This window comes from Triturus cristatus, chromosome 6 (assembly GCF_964204655.1).
Source record: "Triturus cristatus chromosome 6, aTriCri1.1, whole genome shotgun sequence".
NCBI classification, from domain to species: Eukaryota; Metazoa; Chordata; class Amphibia; order Caudata; family Salamandridae; genus Triturus; species Triturus cristatus.
The window spans coordinates 561,198,295-561,214,928 of NC_140589.1; the positions used below are offsets into that span (position 1 = coordinate 561,198,295).

Consider the following 16,634-nt stretch of genomic DNA (forward strand, 5'->3'; position numbering starts at 1 on the left):
GTGCCCTCTGCAGTATGGGATCACAGGAAAAGAAACCTCCACCCTCTTTGGGAAAGACAGGGATCTTTAAAAGATTCCGCATGTTGTTCATAAACGAGGCAGCGTGGGGAATAAGGCCAGTTGCCCTGCTATTCTCATCACATTAGTAAGTAAAAAAAAAGAAAACGTTGTTAGATTTTTCTCTAAAATCACATTAGTAAATACAGTGTTGGAGCAGATATCAGCCTCGCTAATCCATTTTAGTGGTACAGCAAGGTCTGGGACAAGGTACACACATGTGTCAGAGCTCTTTCGCAGTTGTGAAAATTAGATTTAGGCCATCCTTCACCCTAAAATCAAGATGAAGCAGCCCCGCGACAGCTGAGAAACCACCCTGGACTCTCTTCTCCTCCATCATAAGAAGAGCTGTACAGCTAAAAATATAATGACATTTCCTAAAAAAACTAAATTAAACTTATGTTCAAAGGCAATTACGATTGACGTGAATGTAATAGTGGCAAAGCACAAAACCTAAAAAGACATGACATTTACAAGGTATAGTAATAAGGCAAAATTCCAATAGCACAATCTTCACTGAACCTTAACTCCACCCCTGCCATACATTGTTTCCAACATCAAACATGTTTTCACACATATCATAGCACAGTGTATCTAGGGGATGGGTTTTAAGAATGTATGAGTGCCAAGGAGGAGGAAGAGAAATACTATAGTATTTCAATATGGTGGTGATTTATCACTAAAGTCGTTCTTTTGAAAGCCTCTGGAGATATTTTTGTTGATCTTTGTGTTCTTCCTTCAGGAATACTTTACTGAATTCGTTTCTGGAAAGCTTAAGTCACAAATGAGGTCTATAGATGTCATTTTTTCACAGTATTCAAATGAACACTATCATAGTTTTTGGGAGAAAATGGGATTTTGGTTGAGAGGTGTGTGAGCCCTTCCGAAGCAACAGCCACAATCCTTGTTGGGGTGATGCACAAAAGTCACTAAATTAACCTATACTTAACCTTCTGGTAGCTTGGCACAAAAGCAGTCAAAGTGAACTTAGAGGCGATGTGGAAAATACTTATGCAGCAAACTAACAGTAATAAAGTGAAAATACAACATAAGAAAAATCTCACACCAATTTGGGAAAATCAAGTAGAATTTAATAAATACTTTTAGACTAAAACGACAAAAATCAATCAGTAGAACCAGGGTGATGATTTTTAAAAGTCCAAAATGAAAAACAGAGACCAAAAGATCAAAGCGCAAAGTACAAACCATTGACATCTAGCCACGTGAGGCCGGGTAAAAATCAAAAGTTTTGCTTGACCTAGATGGAGTGCGGTTTGGATGCACGAAGAGGATTGGGTCTGGTATCTGGTTACCTTCAGACTTAAAAGCAATTTTTAAGAAAAATGTCTGAGAAGGTAAAGTGCAGCAGGTCAAGGGAGCCAGCGGTGTCTGAGGAGGAGGTGTCTGAGGAGGAGGTGTCATTATCGAGGAGCCGCTGGATGAAGTTACGGTGAAGATTTCTACGTTGGTCTCTTTTGTAGAACTAGAATATCTCCTGTGGGAGAAAGTTGCAGACTGTAGCCAACAAGGGATCCACGGGGCTGTATACCCCTTCTGTGAGGAGCTACTGAACAGAATTTGGTGCTGCACAGAATAATATAGTGGGAGCTACTGTGGATTCAGGCCGACCGGTGATGCGCCTTGGGCAGATCAGCAAACAGGTTTTTTACTACCAGGACATGTAAAACTATGTTCAACTTTTTAAATATAAGGCACCAAGCCCAATGGGATGTTTAGGGCCTATTCTAGGGGTAACTTATATGTATTAAAAAAGGAGTCTTAGACTTGGCACAAGGTTTAGTTTGTCCTCCAGCTCCTTTTGGGACACGTTGCAGGCAGAGATACTGCTGCCTGCTCTGAATCTGGCAGGACACCTCACTCCGGTCGACCTTTCTCTCTTCTCTGGAGCCACAATTTGGAAGTTATCATCCTCCCCTTCCATCTCCTCCTCTTGCGCCTCCTTAACGTCAACCTCCTCTCCTCCTCATTTGCTGTAGCTTGTAACTGGCTAGTCTCTTCCCAGGCCCTGAAGGCCTTCAGGAGCTTCCGCTTCTTGGAGCTCTTAGTTGCTGGAAGCCCACTTTCCCTGCAGAATCCCTTTAGCTCAGCAATAGTGTAGCTCTTCAGGTTGTGTAGCTCCCATGCCAAACCTTGCAGCAGGCAGAGCCACAGGTGCACAAAGTCAGGTGGAATAGAAGTGAATTTGGAAAAAGCAAAAGAGACCAATCAAGCAGAATTTGGTTGAATCTGGTATCAAGTTATTTATAATAGAATTTTAGTGTTGTACAAAATGACTGAACGGCACTGCACCAAACACAAGTACTGAATCCCACCCCTGAACACCAATGTGAGAAATTGGTTTCTGTTTGAGGCGGTGTGAGCCCTCCCCAAGCAACCATTCTAGTCCCTGTCAGGGAGATCCACCAAAAGGTACTACATTAACCTGTGCATAACCCTCTAGTAGCTTGGCACAAAAGTATTCAGGCATAATTTAGGGGCAAAGTGTAAAGTATTTGTGCAGCACGCACACAGCAATAAAGTGAAAACACTGCACAAGAAAAACCCCACACCACTTTAGAAAAATTGAGTACAATGTAATTAACCATTTGAGACCCAAATGACAAAAATCTAGTCAGTAGAACTGGAGATACTGAATTTTAATGGTTTAGCTAAAAGAAGTGTCAAAAGGAGCAAAGCCCCAAATGAGGGTATCTGGTTGCACTGGACCCTAGACAGAGTAACAAATTCAGGCCGATTGCAAAGGAGCGCATTCCAGTCACACGACCAAGTTTGGACTGCTGATGATTGTACTTTATGTCATCAGGGTGCAGTCTATGTGGCGTAGCTTTGCGAGGGTTCGCATTGTCAGGAGTCTGTTCCAATGAAGCAGTGCGCCGAGGCTTTGCAGGGCTTTGCGTCATTCAGCACCAGTTCTGAAGAGGCTGCCAGCTGTTGGTGAGGCTTTGTGTCGGTCGGCGTCAGTTTCGAAGAAGCTGGGTGCTGTGCAGCAAGGCTTTGTGGGGCTTGGCATTGGTTCCAATGAAGCTTTCAGGTATGCAGCGAGGCTTTGCAGTGCTTCGCGTCGCTTGGCTTTGGTTTCGATTAAGCTTGCAGCTGTGCGGCAAGGCTTTGTGTGGCTTCGAAGGAGTCTAGGCTGACAATAGGCTGGTGTCAAGTTCTTTGTGAGTGTGCTGGATGCAGCCCCTTTGAATTGCGATTGGGAAAGGGAACAACTCTGGCCCTTCCCTCCTCTCAGGATTGCCCATCCTTCCAACACTTATTCCACCTTTGTCTCACTGTCTGGGAGGAATACACAAAGCCCAACTGCCAACTACACCCATTCATGTGACGCAGGATACAGGCTGCAGGTACCAATGGTTAGGACAAGAAAATGGCAACTTTCTAAAAGTGGCATTTTATTTATTTATTTATTTATTTATGGGTTTATATAGCGCTTGAATCGACTCCAACTGGAGTATCTCTGCGCTTTTGGGCCGGATTATCCATCATTTATTGCAGAAAGAGAGAGGGCTGAGACTAGATCTCATTTTTAAACAGCAGGGTCTTAAGTTGTTTTCTGAATTTCAGGTGTTCAGAACATAATTGAAGAATTAGAGGGAGACTATTCCACAATGTGGGTCCCACCACTGATAGAGCTTTGGCTCCGTGTCTAGCCTTCTTGGCGCGTGGCACTACCAGCAGATGTCCATTACTGGATCTGAGCGACCTGGAAGGAATATAAGGGATGAATTTCTTTTCCAGGTAGGAGGGACCTTGTCCATTTATGCTCTTGTGGATCAGACAGCATATTTTAAATTTTGTCCTTTGACGGCTTGAGAGCCAGTGTAGTTTCTCTAAGAGTAGCTTAGATGCTGTTCTTGGAGGGGCATTAAGGACCAGGCGAGCCGCCGTGTTTTGTATTACCTGGAGTCTGGCCAACACTCCCTCATTGGCAGAGAGAAGCAGGCCATTGCAATAGTCGATCCGACTCAAAACAAGGGCCTGCACTAAGGTTTTTCTGAAAGAGTCCGGCAGCAAGGGGAAGACCTTGCGTAGCAGGCTGATAATATGAAAACATACGCCTGCAACGTAGTTTGTATGTTGTTTTAGCGACAGATCCTGGTCAAGGCGGATCCCCCAGGTTTTTAACAACCTGTTTGGGCTCTGGGACTGTGCCAAGATCAGGTGGCCACCAATCAGGAGTCCACAATATTTTAGCTTCTCCGAACAGCATAATCTCAGTTTTGCTGACATTGCACTGTAGGTAGTTGGTAGACATCCATTGTCCTACAGCCTTCATGCCTGCAGAGAAGGAACTCCTTAATTCCGTGGTGAGGGTTTTAAAGGGGAAGAGGAGCTGTGTGTCATCGGCATATGACACGGGGATGAAACCAAATTTGCGCATCACTCTTGCCAGGGGTGCCACATAGATGTTAAAGAGTGTTGGGCTCAAACAGGAGCCCTGTGGCACCCCTTTCGTGATTTCTACCTCCGCCGAACGGTATGTGCCCATGGTGACGGTCTGGGTACGATCAGAAAGAAAGCTCCTCAGCCAGGCAAGGGCTTTGGTCCTTATTCCTACGTTCGACAACCGGTTAATAAGGATGTTATGTGACACGGTGTCGAACGCTGCCGACAGATCTAGTAGCACTAAGATCACAGAGTAGCCTTTGTCTTGGAACACATGTAAGTCGTCCGTAATAGACAAAAGGGTGGACTCAGTGCTGTGTTTCGGCCTAAACCCAGATTGGGAGTAGTCTAGGCCGCCAGCAGTTTCGATATAGCTGGATAGGAGTCTGTTGACATATTTTTCCGTCAATTTTCCCAGAAAAGGTAGCAGTGAGATGGGCCTAAGGTTGGCTAGTTCAGTCCATGGATTAGCAGTATTTTTCCTAATAGGCCTTACTAACGCACGCTTCCATTCACTGGGGACGGAGCCCGTACTAAGAGACAGATTGACAAGTTTTTCAATCATAGGACATAGTAATTCAAGTAAGGTGGGCATTAGTCTGGCTGGGATAGTATCGTCCGGGCTACCACTTTTGATCTGCGTGGTTAGTGCTAGTATGTCCTTGGGAGTGATAGGGGGAAAAATGTCTAGAGTATGTGCGTTTTGATTATGTTCTGTGTCGTAAAAAACAAGAGCTGTGTCGGTGGTCATAGCATTATTCGAATCAACTATTTTCTCGTAAATAGTATCTATTTTAATAGTGATATTTTATCGCAGAGCTGTTGCGACGCCAGCTCAGAGCTTTCGCATGCTACAGGTTTAACAAATGATTGAAGAACCTGATAGAGGACCCTCGGGGAATTCCCTGCAGCAGTAATTTGGGATGCTATGTGAGTTTTTCTCGCACTACGGATGGCTTTGTGATAAGTAGATAATGAATCCCAATAGTGACTCCTGTCACTCACCTGGTGGGAAGTTCTCCATTTTTTCTCTAGCTTCCTAGCTGCTTGTTTTAATGCCCTGAGGTCATCAGAGAACCAAATATCTCGTTTGTTAGTAGGCCGGGGTTTAAATTGTTTTAAAGGGGCTATATTATCTATAGCCAACCCAGTTGCTATTTCGAACTTTCTTAGGGCACTTTCAATATTCTCTGATGTGGTAATGGAAGGCTCTGTGAAATTATCTTTAAAAGCTTCTTTATCGACTTTATGCCATTGACGTCGTTTGCTAGGGAGGGAAGTCGGTGCATAGAGAGTATGTTTGGGGTGAGAGGTGTAAAAATCAATGATAAAATGGTCAGTCCAGCTGACTTGGGTGGGGGGTAGACGTGTAACTCTGGGAAAATTGGCTAATATCAGATCTAAGGTATGCCCTGCCTGGTGTGTTGGCCCTGAATTCAGTTGTGTTAACCCAAGTAGGGATAAATCGTTTAATACAGACTGTGCCTCCTTACAGTCTTTCTGTTCGCTATGTATATTAAAATCTCCTACCAATAGGAAGTCCCTATCATTACTGATATATGGGACAAGGATCTCAAGTAACGTATTGGAGAAGTTCGTACATGGACCCGGAGGGCGATAGACCAGGGCACCCATCTGTATATTTTTGGGGGAGGAGAAGGATTTAAAAAACAGTAATTCAATATCTGGAGTGCTTAATTCAGCTACAACAGTACAATTGATTTCTTGTTTATGAATGATAGCAATCCCTCCTCCTATTTTCGTGGGACGGTCTAGCCTGATTATTTTATAGCCCGTGGGAATTGCAAGCGCAATGGCCGGGGTCGAGTAGGGTTTAAGCCACGTTTCCGTAAGGAAGCATAGATCTGGTTCGCTAGAGGAAATTAGGTCTCATACCTCTAAAGTGTGCTTGGGTAGCGACCTTATGTTGCAGAGTAGATTTTTCCTTCCTGTAGGAACTTTGGTTATATTCTTACTAACATTAACAGGGGGTGTATAGGTAGTAGTACCCTCATTAATGCAAGCCTCATGACTATGTGTTGAGAACTGAGCTCGATAATGGCGGCAGGAAAAGGGGCCTTCTAATCTAAAGCTCCCTCCCATTACACAATCTTGCACTTGTTTCCCACATAGTTGTCGAAGTACCTGGGCTGGGTAGGTTCTCCTTGTGAATTCCTTTCAGAATTGTGACTTAAAATCCAACTTTACCATTCAAGAGGGTTTTAAGTTATAGTTCATTTAAGTGTAAACATGACATTTCTTCCTGCTCCTGATCAAAAGTTATCACTTTATCACTTATTAAATGTAATAAGGTAACCCTGTGTTATCCAGAGGGAGAGATAGGTCTTGCAGTAGTGAAATGCAAATTTAGTAGTTTTTCACAGCCAAAACGTGCCCTACTTTTTAAATGCAATGCACCTTGCCCTATGGGCTGTTTAGGGCCTACCACAGAGATTACTTATAGGTTTTAAAAAGGAAAGTGTGGGCCTGGCAAAAAAGGTTTATTTTGCTAGGTCGAAATAGAAATTTAAAACTGCACACATGGTGCAATGGCAGGCCTGAGTGTTTTAAAGGGCTACTTAAGTGGGTGGCACAATAGGTGCTTCAGGCCCACAAGTAGTTTTTAATTTACTAGCCCTGGACACATGTAGTACCAATTTACAAGGGACTTGTAATGAATAAAATATGCCAATTGGGTGTGAGCCAATGTTACCATGTTGGGACAAGAGAGCACACAGGCGTTTTACCACTAGTTGTCTGTGGTAAAGTGCACAGAGTCCTAAAGCAAACAAAAACGAATTTCGGGAAAAGGCAAAAAGTTTGAGGGAAGACCACACCAAAGGCTGCCAGGTCTAACAGTTTTCTACCTTGAAACTACTGTAGTGGCAATTAGTGTGTTCACCGCATCTAAATACCTATTTGACCTCCTTGTGAGTTCAGCCCTTCTTGAGTCTTACCCTAGGCTACTGTTATACTCCCTCAATGTCCAGTCTCCTTATCGGTATCTCTTCTGTGCATTGAAATACCCACTGTTAACTCCCCCTTCCCAAATGTAGGTAGGTCAAGCTTTCGATGAGGAGAGCTCTGTAACCTTCCAGTCTACTGGTGGATTGTGACAACACCTGCGTTAACAGTTATAAATGTTTACTTAGATGTTCTCTTTGTAACTACCAGTGCTTAAAATATGATGCATATTGTAAATTGTTACAAAAACATTCCTTTTCACACAACTCCATTTATTGTTCAGCAGAAAAATAATGTAATTGATTCTTTATGGATTGCTATTTTGATGTCTGAATGAAAGCAGGTGAAATGTGTTTTATCCCTTCCAGGTCAAAGACACGCTGTTAAAAGAGAAACAGGACATATTTAAACAAGAGCTTGACAAGCAAATTAAGGTGAGAGCTTTTTCTGTTCTGTTAAGTGGCCAGATAATTTCAGGTTATGGTTACAGAGACTGCACACATGCAGGGATAATACGAGGCGTTTTACGTTAATTCATTTTCAGAGAAGCAATCTAAGAAGGCAGTAATTGCATACTGATAAAATAGTAATCTCAGCTTCATGTGTCGAACTGCAACCTGTTATTAATTGTGGTAGCTCTCAATTTGCTAATGTTTCGTCCCCTCCAGAGGGAAGCCATGCTGTGTCCGACAAGACTCATTCACAGTAGAATGGGAGTCAAGGGGCCCTGTGACTGCAGTTACCAGTGAAAGTAACCCCAAGGATCTGGAAAGAGAACTTTTGTTATATTAAAAATTGCATTGTTCTGGTTCTCAGCAATTTCCTCTGGTGGCTTTAAGCACCTTACAAAATTCGAAAAAATACAGTGTCACAATTGATACAATTCAGAGATGGGCAACACCGCTGATAAAGGAGCTCAACACGTCGATTTATGGAGCAAGACTGTGTGGGTTTTAGACCCCATTATGAGTTACCAGAAACACTGCTAGTTGTCTGGTGTTTTTTGGTCCAGAATTACTGGGTGCGGAAGCACCGGACTTGCTTTTACCTGGTGTGAGAGAGTGGCAAGGGTGGCACGCGGAGGCATAGCCTGGCTCCTGCCCGCTCTCTGCAGTACCACCGAGGGAGCTGACAATGCCTCACCCCCCCAGAGAAGCCACAGCCGCCACCCAGTCATCCTTCCTACCCCTCGACCCACACAATTCCCCCTGCAGATGTTTACCACATGCTCAGAGATGCCCAGAAGATAGTGGCCATAATAGTTTATTCCTTCCCTTGTATTTCAGCGCAAAGTTAACAGACAACGCAGAATGTGGGACTAAATAGGTTTCAATTTTACGTTAACAAATAATGATCTGAAAGGTAATGTATTTGTACCCTTTGGAGTGGCCTCCTGTAACAGCTAGGGATGACAATTGTGCTGGTAATTTGTAAGGAAATATTTTCAGCGCCAGGGTAAGGACTGGAACCAGTGGCCACTGTGATACCCTGAGCTTTAAGTCCTTAGGCAGCAAACAATCTGGGTTAATGTAGTTAATTTCTTACACTAGTAGTGTTGTTTTTTAGTAAAGTTACATATTGCATTGCTTGTGTGTTTCTCGGGTAACGACTACAGTGTGTGATAGTGATTACAAGACCAAGTGGTACATCATTTATTAGCTGTGGAGTGCCATGACACAAAATACATTGAACGAGAACGCAAGAGGAAATCCGGCATTGACATACAAGAATTATTGTCTAATCAGCTGTGTGAATTGTTATAGGAGGAGGAAGTGATGCAGTTCCCAGCTACTGCACACACCTCTGCAGAGGTGAGGCGTACCACATTACTCAATGTCAGGAGCTCATCAATTGTAAATCAATGTTATCCTGTGTGTTAGTAGGTGAAAAGTGAGAAAGCAACAACTAAAACTTCCACAGTGCGCTGCTGTTAAATAAATCCCTGGCTTCAAAGCAGTGTGCGCTCAAAAAAAGGCGCTGTGTGAGAATTAGAGGAAAAAAATGTAAAATGAGAAAATCTCCAGTGCCCTAGGAAGCTAGCTGCACAAGGCAGACATCGAAGTTTCAATTTCCCTGTAATGATATGGTGGGAGGTAAAACGTCTGTCAGGCTAAGCTATAATTAAATCGATGCTCGTAATAGATTAATAGGCGCTACTAGAATCTTTGAAGCTACACAATATTTCTGTACGGTGGAGAATTGTATACCAGTACGTTCTCTAAGGGGCAACAGAAGCTAGAACAGCTGGGACTGTCCGGTGTGTGTATTTTCAAGTCTGTTTATTTATCATATCTAATATTTTCTATAGATCGCATGTGTTTTATGTATAGACAGCTCTGAAAAAATTGGAGCCTAGTTACAAGGGCTTTTTAGGACGATCCGGTGGTGCAATGCCTTGCTCCACATTTACAAAGTGGCGTTAAGCCACTTTGTGCGGCTTAATGCCACTTTGTAAATATCGTACCCTTTCCCATATCTGCGTGAAAGTGGCATGCAATGGGTGTTGCTGTGGGCATGTCACCGCAACACCCATTGCCTTTTCGCGCTGCCCCAGATTTATAAGGATTTGTAAATTGGAGGCAGCGCCAAAGACTAACGCCACTGAAAAGCAGGCATTAGTTCGGCGCAACAAGGAGAAATACTTTTATTTCTCCTCGTTTTGCTCTTTGTATGTGCGCTACATTCTACAGCACACAAAGAGGGATAAAATCACATTTAATGATTGTTTATGTACAGGAAGTTGTCACTTTCTGCACATAAACAATCATCCCTGCAACGCCCCAGCGCAAGGGAAAAACAAGGGCTGAGTTATTGCTTCTTAAAAACAAAAATGTCTTGAAGACTTCTGTTTTCATTGAAATATTATCATCCATTCCTTTGTTGATACCTGATTTTTGCTTCATTTCCTATAGAGTTTTGTGGTGGAAGTAATTCAGTTTCGCAACAGTTTCGACACTCAAGGTCCCGCAGCTCCTGGGGTGAGACCCGAGGAAGCAGTTTCGAGGCTGCATATTTTCCAAGAAAAGTAAGTTGGTACTTAAATTTGCCTTTTTATTAGTTCTGCAGAGGTTGGTTGTAAAACCAGTACTGTTAGAATGCTAGTTTTTAGGTCTCGGCTAGCGAAGATTTAATGTTTTTTAGTACAGGGCTTGAACCCGCCCCTCTTTTCCATTGGCTAGCTTCCTAAACGGAGGCCAGCCATTGGAGGAGAGGGGCGTCTGTCCGTTTAAGCCCCGTCTTTTTCGGATTCGGGGGCGTGTTTTTTACTTTCTTTCTCTCCTCTGGAATGTAAACATTCCAGCCAATGGGAAGAGGAGAGAAAGAAAAACACGCCCCCCAATCCGAAAACGCCGCTGCGTTTCTCTGAGGCATTTCTGCTTGACCTCGGAGAAAGGCAGTGGTGGAAGGCACCTGTCTTACTACTGTTCCCAGACACATGACAAAGCTATTAAAAAGTAGGCTGGTCTGTCACTCACCCAACCCTCACTCACGGAGCTGCTGGGGAAGCGGTGACGTCTGGGGGAGGCAGAGCCAAGACTGTGCGAAGCCGGTCTTCCAGCGCTCGCTCGCTCATGCACCCACACTCACTCTCAGACGTTCACGCGCGCACATACGGCTCTCACGAGCTCCCGAGCGATCATCGAATATATCAATAACTAGCATAGAATGAAGAGGCTGTGACCGTATGGTGGATGTAGGAAATTGTATTAATAATTCAAGTGAGAGTGTTTTTTCCACTCCTACCTCTCACGCACGGAGGCAAAATAAAATGCATAGTGAAGACACTGCTAAGAACACAACCCAATCCACTGAGTTGAAGGCATGGGAAAATACACTACATGACCCATAGTGCTATGCGGCAGCAACTACAATTATGGGCCGAAAGGAGCACCGGGGATACAGACGCCCGGTCCTTCCTCCTCAATTACCTGAGATTTTGTGCCTCTGTGCACAGGTCCCCTAAATCTAGGAAGCTCAGCTCCGACAGCTGCAGCCCTGGATCGTCCCCCAGCTGGGACTCGGTCTTTACGCTTTCCGTCTCGGTGTCCGGCATGGTTATTAGGGTAAACACGTGCTGTCATATCTGCGCGACGTTGTCGGCGGGGAATATCGTAGACATATGCATGCTGTTACCGTGGAAACAGTCAACGAGCCTCCGGATGGAAGCATGGAAAAGAAAACAAAGAAAGAACGAATTTTCGGTTTGAAACCCAGACGGGCCAATGTTGTTGTCACTTAAGAAGCCCCGACTTACTGAAAACAAACATCGTTCTGACCTCAGGCACGTGTAGCCTTCCGTCCATAGGCGGCGGTTTCTGCTGGTTCAGGAGCCCCTGTTTCATGTGCTTCTTAGGTACACAAAACACAGTGAATTGCGTTTACCAAACAGGGAGAGCAATCATTCCAGCAACCATTCACAATTGCCAAAACATACTTTTTTTTGCGATGGGGTTGTAGCCATTGTAGTGGGGGGTTGTTAAAATGCCACGGTAAACATTAACGCAATGCTGCCCTCTCCCCTTTTTCGCCTGCGCCTCTTCTCTTCGTATTACAGCCGCACGCTTTCCTCTCTTTGAGCCCTGGACTGCTGCCTTTGGGCCATGCGCCAATCATAGGCTGAGTTCCACTCTTCTCCCTTTCCCCTAAGATCTCCCTGCCTTTCTGTCCTTCGCCCCCCTACTTTCGTCTCTTGTCCCAAGTTCACGCCTCTTGTCCTAAGTTCTCGCCTTGGCTTCCAGCCCTTCCCTATTCTTTGGCCCAAATGCCCCGCTCCAGCCAGACTTTGCTCCCAGTGGCGTAACGAAACTTGAGGGGGCCCCCCTGCAAAGTACATGGAGGGGGCCCCCCATTCTCCATGCCAGTCAAGAGCTCTCAGGCCAGCGACCCGCCATACTGCATGGGCTCACCCCAGCCATAAACAAGCATTTGCAATGCAATAGGTCTCGCATTTAAGCGAGTTTCAGCTATTGACATTGCAAATAACAATCCCTTTTGTCTTTTGTTTACGTTTTTAAAACATAAATAAAAGGCATTGTCATTTACAATGCCAAATACTCCAGATTGATGCAGCCAGCCAGAGCACAATACTTCAGACAAAGCCTGTGGGACTAGACACAATACTCAAGAATGAAATTGCCAGAATTGGACACAGTACTCTGGATGCGGTGCACAGTGCTGGGTACAATACTTCAGACAAGGCCTCTATGACTAGGCCAGGCTACTGGTCTTGTACGATTGTGCCTCCCTGCTGTTTTTCACGTAATTATGAATTTGCCATATTTGCCACATCATCCTTGATCTGCTGCATAATATGCAGATTTTTAGAAAGCAATGTTATGTATCTAGCTCAACCAGATGGAAAGTTACCATAAACAAAGCAATGTGTGCTGCTGTGCAGTGGAAGGCCCATCAGGGAGGTTAACAGTCACTTTTCAGAAGCTTATTGCTGTATTTAAAGGTTAAGGTTGTACTAATAAGGCGAAACATTTGCTATAACAGTATTAACACGGGTAAAAACCACAAAATAACAAAGTATTACGCTCACAAAATGTGGTGCATTACACCCCACAATTGACCTTTTCTTGCTGCATAGTTAAGTCAATGCTTACCAGGGTCGGACTGGCATATTAGGCAATCTGGCCACAGGTCAGTGCATGTGTGTGTTTTGGGCAGTTTCTGGACCTCTTTGATAATCTGGTGGAACAACTTTTACTGCTGATTTCCCTGATATTACCACAAACACCGCATGCAGCAGGCACACCTGCATTCGTTCTCCTAAACCATGCAAAACAGCTGTACCATGTGTACTTACAATTTTAAACTGCCCGAGGTGCAGAACGGGGGCCACTGTTTTAGTTTTAAATGGGGGCTTTTCGGTTGTGGTGCCCCAGGGAAACAACCTTTACAACGCAACTATTACATCGCACTACACTTATAACGCAGGCATTACAACGGAACATCCTTTACAACGCATGACACTACAACGCATACCATTACAACGCATACCATTACAACGCATGACACTACATCGCATGTCACTACAACGCAGGCATTACAACGCATACCATTACAATGCATACCATTGGAGTTAGAATAGTAATTTTTAACCCCTACACTATCCAACACTTACCCTACTGTTGCACCCCCTGGAGTTAGAATAGTAATTTTTACCCCTATACTATCCAATACTTACCTTAAATGCAATGTAACAGTATGCGTTGTAATGGTATGCGTTGTAAAGGTAGTATGCGCTGTAATGGAATGCGTTGTAAAGGTAGTTTTTAAAATGCGTTGTAGTGTCATGCGATGTAAAGGAATGCGTTGTAGTGGATGTTGAGATGTAAAAATTGCGTTGTAAGTGCATGCGTTGTAAAAGTATGCATTCTAACGTCATACATCCGGTGCCCCAGCGTGTTTTCAGTCCCATCCTGACCTTGGACTTGCCGCATAGTTTCGTCCTCCCCTGCCGCATAATTCCAGTGTCCCTAGTCTAGACACGGTACTCCGGATCGATGCTGCTAAAACTGAACGCAGCCCTAGGGGTGTACGCAATGCTCTACCGGGGGCGATGTTGAAAGGTGAGGCCGCCGGAATATATGAGACATCACTTCAGCTGGGCCCTCTTTCCTGCAAAGGAGGAGGGGGGCTCTTGTTATTGGCACATTATACCCCAAATGATGGCTCCTCAGTAACTGCACAGTTACTGCAGGTGATTTATCAACCAGTGCAGGGCGAAATTTTCCAGTCTTCCTGGAGGTGACATCATGATGTTTACCAACTTTAAGGCATCATGTAAGGCAGGTGAGTGGGCAACACAGATTCAAAGTATGGCAGGGCTGACACGGCCTTTTATCTACCAACTTTAAGGCATCACGTAAGGCAGGTGAGTGGGCAACACAGATTTAAAGTATGGCAGGGCTGACTCGGCCTTTCATCAACCAACTTCAAGGTATTGTGTAAGGCAACTGAGTGGACAATACAGATGCAAAGTATGGTAGGGCTGACTTGGCAGTTCATCTACTAACGTGAAGGCATCATGTAGAGCAGGTGCAAAGGCAATACAGATCATGGCAGGGTTGACTCAGCCTTTTATCTTCCAACTTTATGGTATCGCATAAGGCAGGTGAGTGGGCAATGCAGATCCAAATTATGGCAGGGCTGATTCGGCCTTTCATCTACCAATATTAAGGTATGACGTAAGGCAGATGAGTGGGTAATAAAGATCCATATTATGGCAGGGCAGACTCGGCCTTTCATCTACCAACTTTAAGGTAGTGTAAGGCAGGTGAGTGGGCAATACAGATACAAAGTAATGCAGGGCTGACTAGGACTTTCATCTACTAACTTGAACTTGAAGGCAGGTGAATGGGCAATACAGATCATGGCAGGGCTGAATTGGCATTTCATCTACCAATTTGAAGGCAGGTGAATGGGCAATACACATCATGGCAGGGCTGACTTGGCCTTTCATCTACCAACTTGAAGCCAGGTGAATCGGCGATCAGATCATGGCAGGGCCGACTCAGCATTTCATCTACCAACTTTAAGGCATCATGTAAGGCAGGTGAGTGGGAAATACAGATCTAAGGTATGCCAGGGCTGACTCGTCATTTCATCTCCCAACTTCAAGGTATTGTGTAAGGCAGCTAAGTGGACAATACAGATGCAAAGTATGGTAGGACTGACTTAGCATTTCATCTACTAACGTGAAGGCATCAAGTAGCAAAGGTGAGAAGGCATTACAGATAATGGCAGGGTTGACTCAGCCTTTTATCTTCCAACTTTAATGTATCGCGTATGACAAGTGAGTGGGCAAAGCACATCCAAAGTATAACAGGGCTGACTCGAACTTTCATCTACCAACTTTGAGGCATCACGTAATGCAGGTGAGAAGGTAATACAGATCATGGCAGGGCTGACTCAGCCTTTCATCTACCAACTTTAAGGCTTCACGTAAGGCAGGTGAGTGGACAATACAGATTCAAATTATGTCAGGGCTGACTCGGCCGTTCATCTACAAACTGTAAGGCATCAAATAAGGCAGCTGAGTGGACAATACAGACGCAAAGTATGGCAGTGCTGACTCGGCCTTTTTTCTACCAACGTGAAGGCATGATCGTCACGTAGCGCAGGTGAGTCAGCAATACAGATCATGGCAGGGTTGACTCAGCCTTTTATCTTCCAACTTTAAGGTATCGCATAAGGCAGGTGTACTAGTAATCATCTTTGATTTCACCAAAAACTCAGTTTTTCTGGCCTGCAGTCCTCCCTTCATTAGCAAACTGCGATTAAAAGTCCAGCTCAGGACACCTTCAGGCAATCATTGAGCTTTAAAAATTAAACAAATTGGAGTCATTATATGCAGGTCCACTGGAATTATATGGCAGAGGAAGACCAAATTGTGTGGCAGGGTTCACCAAAGTATGCGGCAAGGAAAACTAATTATGCGGCGTAATGCAGCATCTTTGATGATTGTATTAATTATTTAACACTTTAACACTATCCAGGAAAATGTTTAATCTCATTAGTACCAGTTTAATATTCAATTCTAGCAACAAAAAAACTGAAAGGTAATCAATCAACTTTTGCAAAGGGTCTACCACGGATTGTGGGAAGCAAGTGCCTAAAATTAGACATGCTTTCTGCAGTGAAGTCCTCATGTGATGTAGTTAGAAAGACCCGTCTTGCACATATTTCCTCTTAAATGGACAAAACTTGGGCTGCACATTAGCACCAGGGTCCCCACCCCCATCCTTTTTCCGGGCCTGGCTCGTGGCTCTGACTGAAGAGAAACAATGTAAATAGATACTTTGTTTCTCTTCAGTCCTGGGTCAGCAGTGCGAGGAGCTCAGGGCAGGCTGTAGATTGCTGCAGCTGCTTTAGAGAGGAGACACACAGCTCTCTACCGAAGAGCTGAGGGGGCCCCCTTCATCTACTGAAGACTGGGGGCCCCCCGCACTGCGGGGGCTGCGGGGGTGTTTGTTACGCCCCTGTTTGCTCCGCTCCTCACATCTGTCTTGGCCCTTGAAGTCACCCCTCCTTTTTAGGTCTGTGTGTGTGGCTGTGTGTGTGTGTGGCTCTGTGTGAGTGGCTCTGTGTGTGTGGGTAACTCTGTGTGTTTGGGTAACTCTGTGTGTGTGTGTAGGTGGCTCTGTGGGTGGCTCTATTTGTGTGTGGGTTGCTCTATGTGAGTGGCTGTGTGT

General features: G+C 44.6%; 1 protein-coding gene across 1 annotated transcript in view; it reads left to right on the forward strand.

The window, feature by feature from the left end:
• LOC146817397 (dynein axonemal heavy chain 5-like) overlaps window positions 1-16,634 on the forward strand; it is a 1,608,734-nt gene that overhangs the window by 561,149 nt on the left and 1,030,951 nt on the right. The window contains exons 29-30 of the mRNA XM_085609634.1: window positions 7,800-7,865; window positions 10,344-10,456. Of these exons, the coding sequence (XP_085465760.1) occupies window positions 7,800-7,865; window positions 10,344-10,456 (179 nt within the window). The remainder of the gene's footprint in view (window positions 1-7,799; window positions 7,866-10,343; window positions 10,457-16,634) is intronic.